The sequence below is a fragment of the Pithys albifrons genome, chromosome 22, assembly GCF_047495875.1.
Source record: "Pithys albifrons albifrons isolate INPA30051 chromosome 22, PitAlb_v1, whole genome shotgun sequence".
NCBI classification, from domain to species: domain Eukaryota; kingdom Metazoa; phylum Chordata; class Aves; order Passeriformes; family Thamnophilidae; genus Pithys; species Pithys albifrons.
Genome location: NC_092479.1, coordinates 8,682,999 through 8,701,754, shown reverse-complemented (window position 1 = coordinate 8,701,754; position 18,756 = coordinate 8,682,999). Strand labels below are relative to the sequence as shown.

Sequence of the window (18,756 nt, the reverse complement as noted above, 5' to 3'; positions counted from 1 at the left end):
AGCCCCTGACAAGGTGTCCCTTCCTTTCCCCCAGGGCTGCCAGCGGATCGTGGAGGACTGGCAGAGGATCCTGATGGTCCGGTCTCTGGTGGTGAATCCTCATGAGGACATGAGGACCTGGCTCAAGTATGCCAGCTTGTGTGGCAAGAGTGGGAGGCTGGTGAGCATTGTCGGGCTCTGTCCTCTTCTTTAGGCCATTGGCTTTGCCATTCCACTTCATCTTGAGCATCTTTCATTGCCCAGCTGGGATGGGATCTCCTCTGAGGAAGAAACTGGTCAGGAATTGTTTAAATGCTAAAGCTGTAACCAGCACAGAGTTCATGGTTGTAGCCAAGGTTATTTTTGTGAGGCTGGTATTACACCTGAGAGCCCCAGAGCAGCTTTTTATTGCATGCTATGACTGGAAGTTCTTATGGAGCACTGGTAATTATTAATCATGGCCTTCTCTGCTGAAGTAGAGCCAGATCTGGAATGTGATGTTATCATCAAACATTTTAGTCCTATTTTAACATTTACCACAAGGTTTATCACCAAAACTACTTGAAACAGAGACTTCACACCCTCTACTGGCTTCTGAAATGAGAGTTTGGTGCATGAGAAGCCCTGTGGTTTATCCTGTGAGTGGCACTGAGGCTGCTGTGCTTGTGTGACCGGGAGGGTCGGTGTGTTTTAGCAGTGGGTGACTCTGAAGTGCTGTGAGATGGAGACAAGAATGAGCTGGTTTTAACCTGTGTCTTCTCCCTGCACATGTGCCCAGGCTCTGGCCCACAAGACGCTGGTGCTGCTGCTGGGAGTGGACCCGTCTCGGCAGCTGGACCACCCCCTGCCCACGGTGCACCCCCAAGTGACGTACGCGTACATGAAGCACATGTGGAAGAGCGCGCGGAAGGTACAGAGGGCAGGGCCCCCTGGGCAGGGCCCCGGGCTTGGCAGGGACAGCCTGGCCCTGGCTTTGTGTCGTTCATGGAAACATCACTTTGCTGAGCCAGCTCTGGTACCCAAGGGCTGCAGCCAGGACTGGTGCTCCATCGTTGCTCTCGTGCTCTTGGTCCTTGCTGTCCCTCCACTGCTCCTGTGCCCGGGTCTCCACACCCTGCCTGTGTCAGGGTTCCAGGCTGAAAGAAAATAAGGGGGTTTAGTACCAGTTTTAGCAAATATCCCTGAGCAGTTTGTGCTTAGTTGCTGAGCAGAGCTGACTGTTATTAAGGACATTATTGAAATTTTCTAACTGGAAGTATGTAGGGTTTTGTCATGGGAACAGTTTGGCTCCAGAAGGCCCAGGGTGAATGTTTTTGACATTGCAACACAGGCAGAATTTACATAATCAAATCCAATAAGCTCAGACTGGATAAGTTATCTTTTTTTTAATATACGTTAAAGCTTCCATTTATCCCCACATTCTGCCACATCTTTTTTATTTTTCCTGCCTTTGGGATTGCCAGCACTGGAGCAGAGCCATTGCTGTGGGAACATTGCCATGACCTGACTGTTCTTTATTTGAATTTAAGAAGCAGAAGGAGCTGCTGGTGAGGCCTGTTCTGTTGGCTCTGCACAACAGTGTAAGGGGCTCTTTCTTTCTTCAGTGAATGACCCAGAAGTGTGTGGGTTCTCTGCCTCCTCCCATGGCCTTTGCTGTGTTTGAACTGAGATGAAGGAATAGATGGACAAAGTGCAGGAAACTGGTGCAGTGATGGAAAACAGAATGAGAAAAGCAACAAAGACTAAGGGGGTCAAAGAGAGTGTCTCTGAAATTAACTGATGCAAGAATATGTGGAGCCCAGGAAGATGGAAGAAAACATGATACCAAAACAAGGATAAATAATACATAGTTACACCCAGAGCTGTGTGTAGTTTTGTATAACTGTGTGTGTTCACCTGGTTTGGTATCCCAAGGAATCAGCTGCTGAGCTGGGCTGGTGTGGTAGGAAATGGCCATTTCTAGCTGAGCAGTTCAAAGTTGACCTAAAATGTTTTCCCTACTGCCATTTGGGCACATGCCAAATCCAGCAGGAAAAAAAGCTGGCATGTAGATGGAAACCAGCCACAGAGATGCACAACAACCTTTTCTTAAACAACAGATACAAAATGGATAAGGAAACCTTATTCCATTTCTTCTAACAAGGACCTTGCCAGCAGCTGCATTTTGAAGCCATATCCCATAAAAAGGCTGCAATACAAACTTAGGAACTCAGGTTTTACAGAAGACTTACTGCTTTCAGTCTTAGGTCATTTTATGATGATCAGTTTGCAATATTAGTGGAATCTGAAGGGCAGGCTGTTGGCTGTGTTTGGATATCAGAGGGACACATAACAGGCAGTACCTTTGGGGCTATTTTTAATAAATATCCAGCATAACTCTTTATAAGATTGTCCTTTACCCCCCATTCCCAGCTGTGGAATGTCCCTGTTCATGTTCAGGGATACCTTCTTTTGTTCCACCCTGGGCTAATCCCCTTTTTCCTCCCCACTGCCTGTGCACACTGACATTTGAATGGGGCACATGAGGCATTTCAGCTGAGGTGACTCTTGTCTCACTCTAACACAGCTTATTCCTGCAGATGCACAGGAGTAAATGGGCCTTCTAACAGCACATTCTGCAGCTCCTGACCTGAAATGACCTTGCAGATTGCAGAAGCTTTACTCTAATTCTTTCCAGTGAAGCGTGCATGCTTTCTTCTTAAATCTTGAAGTTTGGGTTTTCTTACCCCAGAGTTCTTTCCAAGGAATTTTCTGAAGTTTTTTCCCTCAGAATTTGGTAGTGCAAGTTGTTTAGCACTACTGCCTTAGGTACTCCTCTGGCAAAGGAGCAGTGCACATTGGTACTTCTTAAATAACCTTAGGAGAAATTTAGGCTTCAATTTGTTGAAACAGCTCAAAACAATGTCCCATGGTCTGTACTTTAAGCCTGACCAAAGCTGAAGGGTTAGAGGGGAAGATCAGGAACCTGCAAGTTTTCCTTCAGGCATTATTTTCTCATATCATGTTTTTCAGGCCATGCCATATTATGGACAGGTCTGTGATCTGCCTGTCCTGATGTTATCCTGCCCAGATCCAGTTTGTGAGCTGTGAACATTGGGCTGTTGGAATCCCAGGCTGTCTTTGCTGTGCTCGGCTGCAAAGGAGACCTCTCTGTATCAGAACTCCAGTCCCCTCTGGGTGGGCAGTGTCAGGACATTCTCTGCTGTTGGTTTTCTCCCTGTCCAGGGATCTTGTTGCTTTGCCAGGGCTGAGTTCTGGCAGTCAGAGCACAGGGTTACCCTCTGTTCTGACAGTGGAGGTGTGCCTGGCACTGCCAGGCTGCAGGGATTTGTTCCTCAGAGGGGCAGAGTCAGAGCCATCAGGACTCTCTATCCTCTTCCTGTATTTATTTGGAGCTGCATATTTAAAGCATGGACAGATTTTAGAGGGATGTGAATGGCTGAAAAGCTTGGAAAGAAAACAAACCCAGAGGTTTTTATTTCAGTGAAAATTGACTTGCACACTGTGTTCCTGCACTGTGAAGGTGTCTCTGAGCCCTGAGGCCCTCACTGGGACCCTCTCCTGTTGCAGATTGATGCCTTCCAGCACATGCAGCACTTTGTGCAGACCATGCAGCAGCAGGCCCAGCACGCCATCGCCACCGAGGACCAGCAGCACAAGCAGGAGCTGCACAAGCTCATGGCACGGTCAGCACAGGGGCTGGGGCTCCTTGGGCACAGTCAGTGCTGGGGCTCCTTGGGCACAGCACAGGGCTGGGGCTCCTTGGGCACAGCACAGGGGCTGGGGCTCCTTGGGCACGGTCAGCACAGGGGCTGGGGCTCCTTGGGCACAGCACAGGGGCTGGGGCTCCTTGGGCACAGCACAGGGGCTGGGGCTCCTTGGGCACAGCACAGGGGCTGGGGCTCCTTGGGCACAGTCAGCACAGGGCCTGGGGCTCCTTGGGCACAGTCAGCACAGGGCCTGGGGCTCCTTGGGCACAGTCAGCACAGGGGCTGGGGCTCCTTGGGCACAGCACAGGGACTGGGGCTCCTTGGGCACGGTCAGCACAGGGCCTGGGGCTCCTTGGGCACAGCACAGGGGCTGGGGCTCCTTGGACACGGTCAGCACAGGGGCTGGGGCTCCTTGGACACGGTCAGCACAGGGGCTGGGGCTCCTTGGACACGGTCAGCACAGGGGCTGGGGCTCCTTGGGCACAGTCAGCACAAGGGCTGGGGCTCCTTGGGCTCCCTCCTGCAGCCCAGGGCTCTCCTGAGAGTCAGGGCCCCGCACAGGACACAGTGCAGACAAGGCTCATGCTTTGATTAAATTAATGGGGTAGTTCTCATTTAGCTGCTTTGGTATTACATTGTTATCTCTCGTGTAATTTTCAGGAACTGTCATTGTGACACATCAGCCCAAGCAGGCCTGTGTCTGTTGCTGTATTTTTCCAGCACTGTGGCTCACTGGCAGAAGGCACAGCTCTCAGCATGGCTGGGTTTTGGTTTTCAGGAGATCCAGTCACTGGGAAAGAAACACTGCCCACATGCCTGGCACATCTGCTTTAAGCCAAGCACAACATCAGTGCTCTGGGCAGTAGGTGCCCAGTGTGTGATGGTCTCTTAAAATATTATTGCATCAAAAACACATTTAATCTCCATTTTCCTCTGTGGATCTGGAGGTGCCAGATCTGGGTTTTTTTTCAATTTAAAGGAAAATTGCACAGTGCTTTCTGTTGAAGGTTTGCTTTTTTTTGAAGGGAGACATGCCACCAACTTGCTTTTATGAGGATGGGAAATGGGTAGCACCATTGTTTTATTTTCTGCAGTGACCATCATGGAAGACAAATTAGTAATAATATTTGTCTTGCTCGTTGCTTTCTGGCCAACTCAAAGCACAGAAAGGAGAGCTGTGTAACTGTGGCATTTAAAGCCTGCTGAGGGAGCAAAGTATTAAATTTTGCACAAACCCTCACAGCCCCACCCTGCTGCAGTAAAAATATGTTGTTTTTCCTTTCCTCTGGGAGGGAATGACTTGCTGGGGTTCTGGCTGGGGGAAGAACAGCTCCTGTGTCTCCGCTGTCTGTCACAGAGTTCTCTCCAGAAGGCTTGGTCATATTCTCACGTGCTGTGTGTGTCTTATCAGCACTGACAAACTCTTTTGGTGTTGCTGTTATTACTGAAACTCATATAAATGAGGAACACAGTTTGATCTTCACCTTTCCACCCAAATGAAACCTTTAACTAGGTAGCTGCACACCAGAAGTGGGATGGAGATGCTTTGAACCTTCCTGATAACACCCCCAGCCTTCAGGAGAGGCTTCCCGAGCGGGGTCACCACATGGAATGTCTGCCAGGCTGCAGACAGGGGCTCTGTCTCTCAGTCCAGAGGCTTTGCTTTCAGTCTGGGTTTGGAGTCAGTGATGCCTTTGCTTCCCCAGGTGTTTCCTGAAGCTGGGGGAGTGGCAGCTGAACCTGCAGGGCATCAACGAGAGCACCATCCCCAAGGTGCTGCAGTACTACAGCGCGGCGACCGAGCACGACCGCAACTGGTACAAGGTCAGTGGGGAGGCTGCTGTGGGGGCACCTCGGGGGTCCCACCCACCCTGCAGGAGAGGGGGCACCTCGGGGGTCCCACCCTGCAGGAGAGAAGTGTGTGCACAGGGGGATCTCCTGGAACTCTGGTCTGGTAGTGCCAACAGGACTGGAAAACCCCAGTGAAACAGCCCAAAGAAACCATAAGATTCTTGTTTAGAGTTATGTCTGGTTGGTAAAACTAGGCCACCACTCCATTTCTGTTCTTGCTTTTGGGACTTCTTTCCCCTGGCAGGTAACAGAAGGAGAAAGAATAATATAAATGGAACAAATCAGCTTGTTCTCACTCAGTATACTTGGACAAGGAAAGTAGCCTTGTTAATCCTCCAAAGAGCCTTTGATTTCAGGATTGTGAAATTTCAATTAATATTTGGTGCCAGATCTTCTCTGGGGCAGCCATCTCCTGTATTTCTTTCCACTGCACCTCCCCGAGTCCCAATACACTAATCTTCATTTTAGCCTTTGAAAAATTAAGGTGTATGCAAATATAACTTAATCTTTGCTACAGAGCTCCTTTGTCATAATATTCAACAGGGAGCTCCTGGCCAAGAACTCACCATGATGTTATTTAAGATAATAAGAAGTTAAAATTAGCAGCAATTAGAGAAAGCAAAGCATTGTGTTGTCTGCAGGGTGTTACTTACTGCAGTTGTCTGAAAGGTTGGATTCTCTCTAACACTTGGAAAGTTCAGGCTGCAGAAAGGACTGATTTTGCTTCTGCCTTCTGTCCCGTCCCGTGGCAGGCCTGGCACGCGTGGGCAGTGATGAACTTCGAGGCAGTGCTGCACTACAAGCACCAGAACCAGGCCAGGGATGAGAAGAAGAAGCTGCGCCACGCCAGCGGTGCCAGCGTCACCAGCGCCAACACCGAGGGCAGCAACAGCGAGAGCGACGCCGAGAGCGCCGAGAACAGCCCCGTCCCGTCCCCCGTGCAGAAGAAAGTCACTGAGGTGCCCTCTGAGCTCGGGCCTCAGTGCTCAGGCCAGGGAAAGGCTGTGGTGGGAACATGCTGTGCATACCTGGCTCGTGGGTGCTCTGCCTGTCTGTCTGTGCATAAATATATATACAATATATACACACACACAGAGCTTGCAGCAAAAGTGAGGAAGTTCAGGTTAACTCAGTCTTTAAGACAAGAGACTGAATTATTCAAACATTCATAAGTTAGCTGTGACCTAAAGCAGAGGCCTGGGTGGCTGTCACAGGTGACACAGAGCATTAACAAGTTCTGCTAAGCACCCCTTCCTGAAAGACTCTGAGGAATCTCCTTTTCTTACCAGTTAGTGCAGGGTTGTAGTTTTTAGGCTGCTTGGCTGTCCATTGTTTTGCCAACAAACTGAAGAGTAAAGCCACTTCACAGCATGTTCCCTGCCAGGCAGAAGTCAACCACAACATGGATTTGGTCTATATTTCCACATATTTCCTCCTTTTTCCCCTTCCTGAGTTTAGGAGTCCTGTGGGCTGATGTGCTTGTGCAGAACTAACGCAGCAATGTTCCTTCCCAAAGGATTTATCCAAGACCCTGCTGATGTACACAGTCCCTGCTGTCCAGGGTTTCTTCCGCTCCATCTCTCTGTCCCGAGGGAACAACCTGCAGGACACCCTGAGGTACTGATGGAGCACACAGGGAATGAGATCCAGCTGACCAGGGACGTGGGGTAGGATGAGGGAGAACATGGTCCTGCTCTTTTTTGTTATGGTTGAACAAAGTGAATGCTTCAGTCCAAGCTAGTTTTTGTTAGGTGGATTGTCCCTGCTGCCCGTGGGTACTGGGAAGAAAAGTCACTTGTAAATTAGTTTGATTTGGGGATGTTTTTTTGTTTCATTCCTCATGAAAGTATTTCTCTTTTTCAGAGTCCTTACTCTGTGGTTTGACTATGGTCACTGGCCTGATGTGAATGAGGCTTTGGTAGAAGGAGTCAAGGCAATCCAAATTGACACTTGGCTGCAGGTAAGGAACACAAAGGACTGAGACTGATCCCAGTTCGGGGGGGATTTGCTGCATGATATCCATGAAGATCCTTTGCTAAACAATCCTCTGTAGGTGAGTGCTGAGAGCAGTACAGCTTGGGACTGATACAACAAGCATCTGGAGCAGAGACATGAGAAACATTCTTGCATGTATTTCTGTATTTATATGCAGATTAGTGCATATGAATGAGGAAGAATGACAATTTTTAAATTAAAGATGATGTGCATTCACTGGTGATCAAGGCTCTGATGGAGTTCACAGTCTGTTCCAGGATTGCCTTGTAGAATGACACTTGTAATGAAGTAAAAAAATACCTTTTATTTAAGCATTACACTTCAGGACACATCTTCCTCTTTCCCCAGAGGATCCTGTCACAGCTGGGCACAGCACACCTGTGATCTCACTGGGCTGTTGTACATTTCCGGCACTCTCTGGAACCTCGTGTTGTGTTCTGACCACCTCACAAATGAGTGCTGGGCCTCCCTGTGCCCTGTGGGGGCTGTGGGGGCTCTGGCAGAGGGCAGAGCAGCTCGGGCACTGAGCACAGGAGGTGACAGGGCTGTTCATGTCCCCCTTCCTGCAGGTCATCCCCCAGCTCATCGCGAGGATCGACACCCCCCGGCCCCTGGTGGGACGTCTCATCCACCAGCTGCTCACAGACATCGGCCGGTACCACCCCCAGGTAGGGCTTGGCCCAGAGCAGCATTCCAGGCTGATTCCAGTTCAGGCACTTCCTTAATTTCCATAAAAACAGGAGGAGGTGGATGAGCCTTGCAGCAGGGGAGGTCCTCTCTGTCTAGTAGAACACTGGGTAGTGGAAATCATATTAAATCCCATCCAGTGACTACTCACAAGTATTTTATCTGAATTTCTTGCCACAATGTGGAATATCACAAAATCCTAACCCTGTTTTTGTCCTTCCACTTTGACACAGGCTCTCAAAGCCATTTTGCCACTCAGAGAGTTAAAGTCTTCTAAGCTTTTCAGATTGGAAGACTTTGAATAGCAAATTCCTATCACCCCTTTGCAGAAGCAAGTTTGCATTCTTCTGTGCAGCCCTGAGGCTGCTGTTTGTTAATGCTCTGCTAATATTTCAATTTGTGTAGCTCTTCTCTGTGGTTCTAAAGCATTACTGGTTGCTGTCCCTGGCAGGCTTTGATCTATCCTTTGACTGTGGCCTCTAAATCTACAACCACTGCTCGGCACAACGCTGCCAACAAGATCCTGAAAAACATGTGTGAGCACAGCAACACTCTGGTGCAGCAGGCAATGATGGTGAGTACTCAGGGCACCAGAAAGGAGTGGATTTACCACAGGAATAACATCACAAAATTCATGGTTGGTTTAGTTCAAATACAGTTAATTTGGGTATTTGCAACTGGGAGAAGTTGCAGCATTAGTGTAATTGTAAGAGAATAATTTAAAAATAATTTACACACTGAGGTTTTTGTCTTCTTACAAATAAAATTAGAGAAGAAATAAATGAAAAATCATTGTTCTATAAAGAGATACTTCTGCTTAATGAAAAGTGGAAGCAAAACTTACCGAGCATAACATGGAAAGAGTAATTTAATTCATTTGATAAAGATTCTTATGAATAAATGAAAAGTAATGCTTTCAGGCCAAGCTACACAAACACATAGAAAACTTCGATGGTAACAAATAAAGTGAGAAAAGCCTGGCCAGCTTCTTGCAGAAAAAGGTGTAACATCACTGTGGTAGCTCTCGTGGCTCCCTCTGGCTGTCAGCAACAAACATTTCTTGACACCAGAGAAGGAAGAAGTTCTGCGTTTGTAGGTCGGGATACAACCACAGGGATTTCTTCAGGCCTTTAGTGGTTCTTCCTTCCCTACAACAGGTGAGTGAAGAGCTGATCCGCGTGGCCATCCTGTGGCACGAGATGTGGCACGAGGGGCTGGAAGAGGCGTCCCGGCTGTACTTCGGGGAGCGCAACGTGAAGGGCATGTTCGAGGTGCTGGAGCCGCTGCACGCCATGATGGAGCGCGGGCCCCAGACCCTGAAGGAGACCTCCTTCAACCAGGTACAGCAGAGGGTGCTGCAGCACAGGCACTGCCCAGGGTGCTGCAGGGACCTTTGCAGTCTGACGTGAGAGTGAACCTCCTGGGGCTCATTGCATTAGTTGCAGATTTAATTATTCTCAGTTATCTTCAGATCTGTGTCACTTTTGGTGACTAGAGGGGCTGTGGCAGGACAGATTGCTGTGGAGTCTTGTATCAGCTGGATGTCTGATAGGGGCTGGAAAACACCCAGCTGCTCTGCAGTTACTTGTTCTGCTTTGCTTCACAGTGAGCACAAGCACAGGTAGCAGAGATGATCTCTCAAGCCAGCAGACAGAATTAATTTGAGCTGGTGAGCCTACTGTTAGAGGGTGATTCTATTCATTCAGTTGCCTCCTATAATGGAGACTATTTGTGAGCAAATAAACTCAACGCAGATCTTGGATCCAGGAATTTCTGCCTCTTCAGTTCCAATATGCTGTAAAAATTGGAGGTTGGGTATTTGAAATGCACTTTGAAAAGAGACTGTGATGCTCCTTGTAGGTGTCAAGCGGTCCCCACCTGTTCCACAGTCTGTTGAAATGGTTTTCTTCTGTTGTTTTCTCTTCCTGCCCAGGCCTATGGCAGAGATCTCATGGAAGCTCAGGAGTGGTGCAGGAAGTACATGAAGTCAGGAAATGTCAAGGATCTGACTCAGGCTTGGGATCTCTATTACCACGTGTTCCGACGCATCTCAAAGCAGCTGCCTCAGGTGAGGGCACACGTTCAGTTCTGCTGTGGGTCTTTCAGTGCAAGTCGTCAATACCAATGTTTGTGTCAGGTTTTCCTGGTTATTCAAAATATTCAAGTTCAGTATTGTGGAAATATCTGCCCAGGGTTTGCTGCAGGTTTGGTGTCTGTGCAGCACTCCCTGCAAGCCCCTGAAGTGCCAGTCACTGGCTGAGCTGTTCCAGGTCATTCCACAGCGTGAGCTCTCCTGCTGTGTGAGCTTTAGCTGCAGTTCTGAGGGGTTGCCTGTGTTTTGGTTGTGTAGCTCACCTCTCTGGAGCTGCAGTACGTGTCCCCAAAGCTGCTGATGTGCCGGGACCTGGAGCTGGCGGTGCCAGGGACCTACGACCCCAACCAGCCCATCATCCGCATCCAGTCCATCGCACCCTCCCTGCAGGTCATCACCTCCAAGCAGCGGCCCCGGAAGCTGACACTGATGGGTGAGACACGGCCCTTCCCACGAAGCTGTTCCAGGGCTTGGGCAGCTCTTGCTCTCAGGTCAAAGGGCTTATTTCCCTTGTGAAACCTCTGCAGCGTTTCCCTTCAGGGGAGGTGGTTTTAGTGGGCTGGTCAGTCTGGCTGCCACACTCCCCAGTTCTTGGGTGTGTTTACTCTTGTCTGTTTGTTCAACGAGAGTAAACTTCTCTGTGCTAATTCTTTCTGCAGGAAGCAATGGGCACGAGTTTGTGTTCCTCCTGAAAGGTCACGAGGACCTTCGCCAAGATGAGAGAGTGATGCAGCTTTTTGGGTTGGTCAACACCCTGCTGGCAAATGACCCAACTTCTCTCCGGAAAAACCTCAGGTGTGTGCTGTGGGTAATCCCTGGATGTGGGTAATCCCTGCTGTGGGTAATCCCTGACTGTGCCTGTGCACAGGTGACACCCCACAGGGGTGCAGTTCCCACCTAAACCTTGGCACAGGCAGCTGCTTTGTGAGGAGATGGCACATCTGGGAACTAAGTTAATTTAAAAGAAAGCAAAAAAGAAAAACAGCATTCATAGAATTCAGACATAAAGGAAATGTATCCAAGGGGATTGTTTGTATTATTTAATTGAAGTAATTGCAAATTTTAGTTGTAAATCTTTATGATCTTTGAGGCACCCCCTATTTCAAGACACCCTTAGTGCTGCCTTAGGAGACTGGTTATGGATTTTGTGAAGGATTTCTTTATTATCCTCACTAGATAGGTTGGTGAGTGCTCACTGAGGGTAACTCTGCAGTGTCTTTCAAGCACAAACATATCAAATACCACATGCAGAAAGCAGATCACTGTGGGTGACACAACAGGTGCCTTTCAGTGCAAACCACGTGGGCTGTGAGCGTGTCTGGGGGTTCCCTGGCAGCAAAGGGGTGTTTGAGGTCTGCTTGAGAAGAAGAGGCAGTTTGGGTCAGGGTCAGTTTTAGTGGTAGTTGTTTGAAGCCCCTCAAAGTGTGATAATTGGCAACGTGCAGCAGCCTGAGCTCTGATTCTCCGTTTCTTCCCACAGCATCCAGAGATATGCAGTTATCCCCCTGTCCACAAACTCGGGCCTGATTGGGTGGGTGCCCCACTGTGACACTCTCCACGCCCTCATCCGAGACTACCGCGAGAAGAAGAAGATCCTGCTCAACATCGAGCACCGCATCATGCTGAGGGTGAGGGGGGCTGACACAGCTCCTGGGACAGCTCCTGGCACGTCCTTGTCATTCCTTAGGGAGGGAAAATGGTGCACAACTTCTTCCTGTGCCTCTCTTACGCTTGGTATTGGTGTCAGGAATAGACACAAAAGTACAGATGAGAGATAGAAAGTGCTACCAAGAGGTAAAGTTTGCCATGTATCTATTTGTTTCTTGTTTCCAGTTTTAGCAGTGACCACAAGTTGTTGCCATCTGGTGACTGAGGTCTGTTTGAGCTTTGCATGATTGGGCTGTGCCTCACACAAGGGGCCTGTGCTGGCATTGCAGACGTGGCTGAGCAGCAGGGCCAAAATCAGACAGACTGGGGAAACTCAACACTGCTAGGAAATCTGGAATTCTGCCAAAAAGGAAGGCATGTGCCAGCACAGAAGACTGATTGGGATAATGTTTTTTGAAACATCCTTACCTTTACAGTATTTTAGTTAAATATGGCTGTAGGCTACTTTTTGGATGCTAAACCATTTGCTATCCCATTAAAAATTAATTCTTCATTGTTGGGTGACCATCTGGCTGTGTTTGAGAACATACTGGTCAGTCTGCAAATAATTTCAATATAAACTTGGTACAGAATTATTTGAGATTGCTCTGTTTCTTATAGGGCAGCTTTTTGGGTTGCTGAGTGTCCCTTCTCCATTGCAGATGGCTCCAGACTACGACCACCTGACGCTGATGCAGAAGGTGGAGGTGTTTGAACACGCTGTCAATAACACAGCGGGGGATGACCTGGCCAAGCTGCTGTGGCTGAAAAGCCCAAGCTCAGAGGTGAGTTCAGCACGTGACACCCAACCAGGGGCACAGGGTGGTTGAACACACTTGGGCTCATTTTGTGTACTGACCCTAAGCATATCCCAGTCTGCTTCGTGCAAAATCCAAGTGGTTAAGGTAGAAATTAAAATACAATTGGAAATGTGCAACATGCCTGCCTGGCTTCTGTTTTGTCTCCACTTGTAGGTGTGGTTTGACAGAAGAACAAATTACACTCGTTCACTTGCTGTGATGTCAATGGTTGGGTACATTTTGGGCCTCGGGGACAGGTAAGTGAAGTACAAAGGTTTCTTTTATTTAAAGCACAGGCAGTGAAGGCTTATCCATTCCTTCCTTGGATCTGCTCCTGTGACAACATTTTCCCCTGTGCTGACAGTGTAGTGACAACATCTTTCAGGCCCTGATTGTGCTGGTGTTATTTTCAGCACTGCAGAGCTTGGCACAGATAAGGCTTCCTTCCTTTTTGAGGTGAATACACACAGAACTGCATCGAGGGCCACCAGGGCTAATCTTGGCCTTTCACTCACAGAATGGGAAATCTTTCTGTATCCATTCTGTAACTTCAAAAATGGTTTTGAAGAACAGTGTTTTAGATTTAAAGTCTGTCATGCAAAAACAGCCAAACCCTCACATGTTCTCATGACAAAAGCTCTTACTCCTGAACTTCAAGGTCTTAGAATGAAATTATAAACCTTTGAAAATTCAATTAAAACAAAACTGGAAGAAGACAGCATGAATACAGCCCTTGGTTTTCCTAGTCTGAATTGGTTTTCTTCTCTTCTGATTGTAAACCAACTCGTGTTCCTTCCCCTGGAGCTCAGTGCATTACAGTTTTCTGTGCTGAGAAAAATGAGAAAGCGTAAAACAAGTGGAAAAATTTATCCTAACTGGAAAACAAATGTTCCTATCCAAGAAATGTACTGATTGTTCTGGTCCAAGGCGTTGTTTATCTTCCAAGGTGAGAAGATCTCTAACTCCTGAGAGGTAATTACAAAAATAATGTGATAGATGCTCTGTCAGGAAGCTTTTCTGTTCATGCTGAGATTGAAGATCTGAGACAAGAAAGCTGTCACTGGCTGTTCTTGCTCATGAAGATAAATATCATTTCAGACTGGAACTGCTGTGATTTACTCTGGGTTTTCATAATGGTCTGTCACCCTGTTTTTTCTCCCACTCCTTCATCAAAGACACCCCTCCAATCTGATGCTGGACAGACTGAGTGGAAAGATCCTGCATATCGACTTCGGGGACTGTTTTGAGGTAAATCTTTGTATTTGGGCATTGAATTTTCTATAACATTTCACATTTTCTGGTAGAACAGAAATTAATCTGTAAGCCAGGACAAACTGACCTTGGGGCTGATCCTGGGCAAGCCCTTTGGCCCTTTTGACCTTTCCACCCATGGGCAAGATGAAAGTCCTTCATCTCAGGGGTGTGTCTGGGGTTTAGCTGAGACTGGAACAAGCTCAGAGGTGCTGGCATCACTTCATGGCCTTTCTTGGAGCAATTGAAGCTGCTGACAGGCAGTCAGTGTTACCTGCCAGTCACAGCTGGGCATGTGCTGAGTTTGCCCTTTGCTACTTATCAGGTGTCTCCCAAAACTTCTTGGAAACTGAGGAACATAAAGCTGTGAATTTTTTTTCTATTTGCAATAAAATCTTCAAGACTGTACCAAAAAGATCCTGATGCTTATTAACTTTCAAAGAGTAAATTATCTATTAATTTACTAATCCTCCATCATCTTGTGTTTAGGTTGCAATGACAAGAGAAAAGTTCCCTGAGAAGATTCCATTTAGGTTAACAAGGATGCTGACAAATGCTATGGAGGTGAGAATCCCCTCTTTAGTATGAAGGGGATCATTCCTAGGGAAAATACCACCCATTTCTCAGTTTTTCCTCTATTTTCTGCTGTGGCTAAACTTACCCACACCTTAAGAACCAGAGATGTTAATAGTTCAGCTGCATTTTCTGTAAGTTAAAGTGTCTTGTGTGATCTTTGTGACACATGACAGTGGAAAGCAGTTTTTTAGTTGGGAAAAAGAGCAACCTGAAGTTCCTCCAGGTGCACAGGCCTTTCCCATTTCCCATTTCTGTTTGCATCAACCAGACACAGCCAGTCCTGTGGTACTCCTCAAACATCATCTTAAGGGCACAAGAGAGCTGCTTAGTTTGTAATTAACATCTGCCTTGCTCTCTTAATGAACAAACCACAGTGAATTCCAGTTCCGAGGCACTTCCTGATCCCTGAATGTTGGGGTTGAACAGTGAATGGAGCAGTGGTGGACTCACCTCTTTCTGTCCCCAAGGTGACAGGCCTGGATGGCAACTACCGGATCACGTGTCACACGGTGATGGAGGTGCTGCGGGAGCACAAGGACAGTGTCATGGCTGTGCTGGAGGCCTTTGTGTACGACCCCCTCTTGAACTGGAGGCTGATGGACAGTAAGTGGCTCTGAGAGAGCACTGGCAGCAAGAGAGGAATCAGTCTGATTTCATACAAGAAATGCAGTGTCTGTTTGAAAACAGTCTGATGAGGGTGTTTGTTCCCCTGTGCTGTTTCTGGGTGCAGCTTGAAGGATTCTAACATAGAATTACGTATTAATCAGGATGATCAGGGGATTGGACTTGTTTTCAGGTGGCATCAGGTCTGGAGAAGGAGCAAGGCAGGCAGATCTGTGTTGTTTGTTGACACATTTGCTCTGAGATGCTGGGACTGCAGCTCATGCTGTTCACCCCCTTGTTCTGTTGCAGCAAACACAAAGGGCAACAAGCGCTCGCGGACCAGAACAGACTCCTACTCTGCCAGCCAGTCCGTGGGTGAGTGGGGAACAGGGGCCATGGCCCGAGGGTGCTGCTCAATGAGCTGGGCAGCACTTTTGTTAAAGCTCCTGGAAGAACATTTGAGCTGCTTTGCAGCTTCACATTTATGTCTCTGTGTGTTTTTTCCTTAGAAATGTTGGACAGTGTGGAATTGGGTGAGACATCCCATAAAAAAACTGGGACCACAGTGCCTGAATCCATCCATTCCTTCAGTAAGTCCCATTGTTGTTTCTGTGCTAATGCAGAAATGTTCTTAGACCAGAAAACTTCATCATGATCCACATACAATTACATGAGTTGGGACAGATACAGTTCCTCATCAGCATAGAGGAGGAATTTAATTACCTGTGTTCTCAACTTCCTGCAAAAAGGGGATAGAAAATGTATCTGGTTTGCTCTCAAAGTGGTATTTGGGAAGGGCACCTCTGGCAGCAGTACAGATGCTTTCCTTGTTCAGGTGAAGTCCTAATTCCCTTCCCTATTTGTGTCTTTCAGTAGGAGATGGTCTGGTGAAACCAGAAGCTCTGAACAAGAAGGCAATTCAGATCATCAACAGGGTCCGAGACAAGCTCACTGGTGAGCACGTTTTTGTGTTTCTAGAAAATAAACATAAAGTCTGATGAAAGGGGTCAGCACTACCCTTAGTGTTTGTGTTAAATAAACATAAAGTCTGATGAAAGGGATCAGCACTACCCTTAGTGTTTGTGTTAATCCTTGAATTTAACATACTCTGATTAAGTGGACGAGGCCATTTTCCTGTTCTTGTCTAACAGCCAAGTACTGGTGCCTGCATTTAGACAGAAATGGGGCTGGTTTGAAAAGTTCAGAGGTGTTTGGAACTACCCAGACTTGGTATTTTCCATGTTTTAGCTTGTGAGGGGAAGTTGAATTTCTACTCTCCTGCCTTTATAGTTTGCAGCATTTAGTTGCAAAATTTTACACTCTTATAATGTATGAGAAGCTCCCCCCCACCTGCCAGATAATCTATTTGAAGGGATTGGAACCAGCACTTGTGACTTCATTTGTTTTTTCTCCCTTTAACGTCAAGGTCGGGACTTCTCTCACGACGAAACTCTCGATGTCCCCACGCAAGTGGAGCTGCTCATTAAACAGGCGACTTCCCACGAGAACCTGTGCCAGTGCTACATTGGATGGTGAGTGTGGCACCAGCCAGCCTGGCAAAGCCCTCTGCAGCACTCTGGCTGTGTGCTCAGTTAGTGGTGGGAGCCCTGCCCTGCTGCTCCTGCTCTGGCAGAGGCTGCAGCCAGGACAGCAGTGCCACGGACAGTGCTCTGGGAAAGCTGTTTGATAAGCAGTGAAGGGATTTTAGAACATTTTAAGTGTCTGAAATGAAGAATGTGGTCATTGGTTTAGTTACAGTGAAGTGTTATTTATATTACTTATTTTTACTGTCACTTGGAGGGTTGGCCAGCTTTGAACTATGCTTAACAAAATACCAAAAACTAACTTAGAACTGTCCTTAACAAAATATATCTCTGTTGGTTTTAAACATTGTCAGGAAAGAGGCACTGGGGGCATCACCTGGCAACTTTTCCTCAGCTGAGATGGTGCCTGGTCAGTGTGGGCTCTCAGTGAAGAGATCTCAGGGAAGCTACACCCAAGTCAGCATTATTACAGTATCTTTATTTTCTTTAGGTGTCCTTTCTGGTAACAGAAGATTCCAAAGGATCCACAGCCTTTTATTCTGGAGGCTTTTGCACTCCAAACTTGCTCTTCTGCAAACACAAACTGAACCTTGGACTGAAATACAGCCTTTGTCAAATATTTTTAAATGTAAATGAAAAGAGTTATTGTATATTACAAGTTGGTTTGAGCCAATGTATAGCTGCTGTTGGGGAAACACAAGCTGTCTGAAACACAACTCTTGATCTGGGTTCCAGGACAGTGAAGACTGATGGTACCACAGATGTCTGTGGCTCCACTTGGTCTTTGGGGAACTGGTGATCCAGTGGGAATAACTATATACGGGTTTTGACTTACTTGGCAGTGGAACTGAGTCTCGTGCAGGTGAATGACTGCCCTGGCCCTTCCTGTGGCTGTGGCTGCAGTGAGCTCAGTGTGCTTGTGCAGGGGGAACTGGAAAGAGAAGCAGAATTTTACCATTGTTTCATCCTGTACCTTTTTTTTGATTCTTGCCCCAGGATTGGCATCTGCCCCTCTGCTGGTTCCAGCAGTGCAGGAGCCACGAGTGCAGCTGGGCCAGGGCTGGAGGGGCCGTGCCCTGTGCAGAGACAAAGGGGCTCCAGGGCACAAAACACCCCTGGGAGCCCCGGGTTAAAAAGCAGGGGTGGAAAATACCTGGGGGAAGAGAGGGCTTGGCACAGGAGGCAGCAGGGGCAGAACTGGTCATAACTTGAAGCAGAAAATAATGGTTATTAAATGTGAGGGTGAAGATAAAGTTATGATTTACGAATTAAACATATTAAAAACAATGCACAAAATACAACAGAGTAGCCATGTTTAGATGCCATGTTGTATTTGAATATTTTTGTGCCAATAAATTACACCGAAATGTAAAGACTTTGGGCGTGTTCCTGTTTATTCCTCAGTGTTTCTCAGGCAGAGACAGGGAAGCAGATTAAGATTCTTTTTAACTTTTAAGGTTCCTGTTGCCATTGATTTGTCTTTTGTGCCTCAGATCAGGGTTTATTTCCCCTCTGGCAGCAGTGGAAGCAAAGCCACCAGGAGTGAACTTGTGCAGCAGAAACTTCACCACAAACCCCCCGATTTTGGGTGTGCCCCCTGGTGTGTCCCTCTGGTGTGTCCCCTCAGTGTCCCCCCTCACTGTCCTCCCACTGTCCCCTCATTTTCCCTTCACCGCCCCCCCTCACCGTCCCCCCCTCACCGTCCCCCCCTCACCGTCCCCCCCTCACCGTCCCCCCCTCACCGTCCCCCCCTCACCGTCCCCTCCTCACCGTCCCCCCCTCACCGTCCCCCCCTCACCGTCCCCTCCTCACCGTCCCCTCCTCACCGTCCCCCCCTCACCGTCCCCCCCTCACCGTCCCCCCCTCACCGTCCCCTCCTCACCGTCCCCTCACTCCCCTCACTGTCCCCCCTCACTGTCCCCTCACTCCCCTCACCGTCCCCCCTCACCGTCCCCTCACTCCCCTCACCGTCCCCCCTCACTCCCCTCACCGTCCCCCCTCACTGTCCCCTCACCGTGGCT

The 18,756-nt window shown here is 48.0% G+C and overlaps 1 protein-coding gene across 3 annotated transcripts in view; it reads left to right on the top strand.

The window, feature by feature from the left end:
* The window catches only part of MTOR (mechanistic target of rapamycin kinase), a 58,968-nt gene extending 40,863 nt beyond the window's left edge, over positions 1-18,105 (top strand). For 2 of the 3 annotated variants that reach the window (XM_071575444.1, XM_071575442.1), the window contains 24 exons: positions 35-160; positions 758-889; positions 3,550-3,665; positions 5,396-5,513; positions 6,293-6,499; positions 7,057-7,157; positions 7,404-7,500; positions 8,105-8,203; positions 8,674-8,796; positions 9,380-9,562; positions 10,156-10,290; positions 10,573-10,747; positions 10,974-11,109; positions 11,795-11,942; positions 12,624-12,746; positions 12,936-13,018; positions 13,937-14,009; positions 14,502-14,576; positions 15,056-15,191; positions 15,501-15,566; positions 15,701-15,781; positions 16,065-16,145; positions 16,618-16,723; positions 17,226-18,105. In XM_071575444.1, the coding sequence (XP_071431545.1) occupies positions 35-160; positions 758-889; positions 3,550-3,665; positions 5,396-5,513; positions 6,293-6,499; positions 7,057-7,157; positions 7,404-7,500; positions 8,105-8,203; positions 8,674-8,796; positions 9,380-9,562; positions 10,156-10,290; positions 10,573-10,747; positions 10,974-11,109; positions 11,795-11,942; positions 12,624-12,746; positions 12,936-13,018; positions 13,937-14,009; positions 14,502-14,576; positions 15,056-15,191; positions 15,501-15,566; positions 15,701-15,781; positions 16,065-16,145; positions 16,618-16,723; positions 17,226-17,241 (2,736 nt within the window). In that variant the 3' untranslated portion in view covers positions 17,242-18,105. The remainder of the gene's footprint in view (positions 1-34; positions 161-757; positions 890-3,549; positions 3,666-5,395; positions 5,514-6,292; positions 6,500-7,056; positions 7,158-7,403; positions 7,501-8,104; positions 8,204-8,673; positions 8,797-9,379; positions 9,563-10,155; positions 10,291-10,572; positions 10,748-10,973; positions 11,110-11,794; positions 11,943-12,623; positions 12,747-12,935; positions 13,019-13,936; positions 14,010-14,501; positions 14,577-15,055; positions 15,192-15,500; positions 15,567-15,700; positions 15,782-16,064; positions 16,146-16,617; positions 16,724-17,225) is intronic. The other variant, XM_071575443.1, reaches the window with a different exon arrangement.
* The last annotated feature ends 651 nt before the right edge of the window (positions 18,106-18,756 follow it).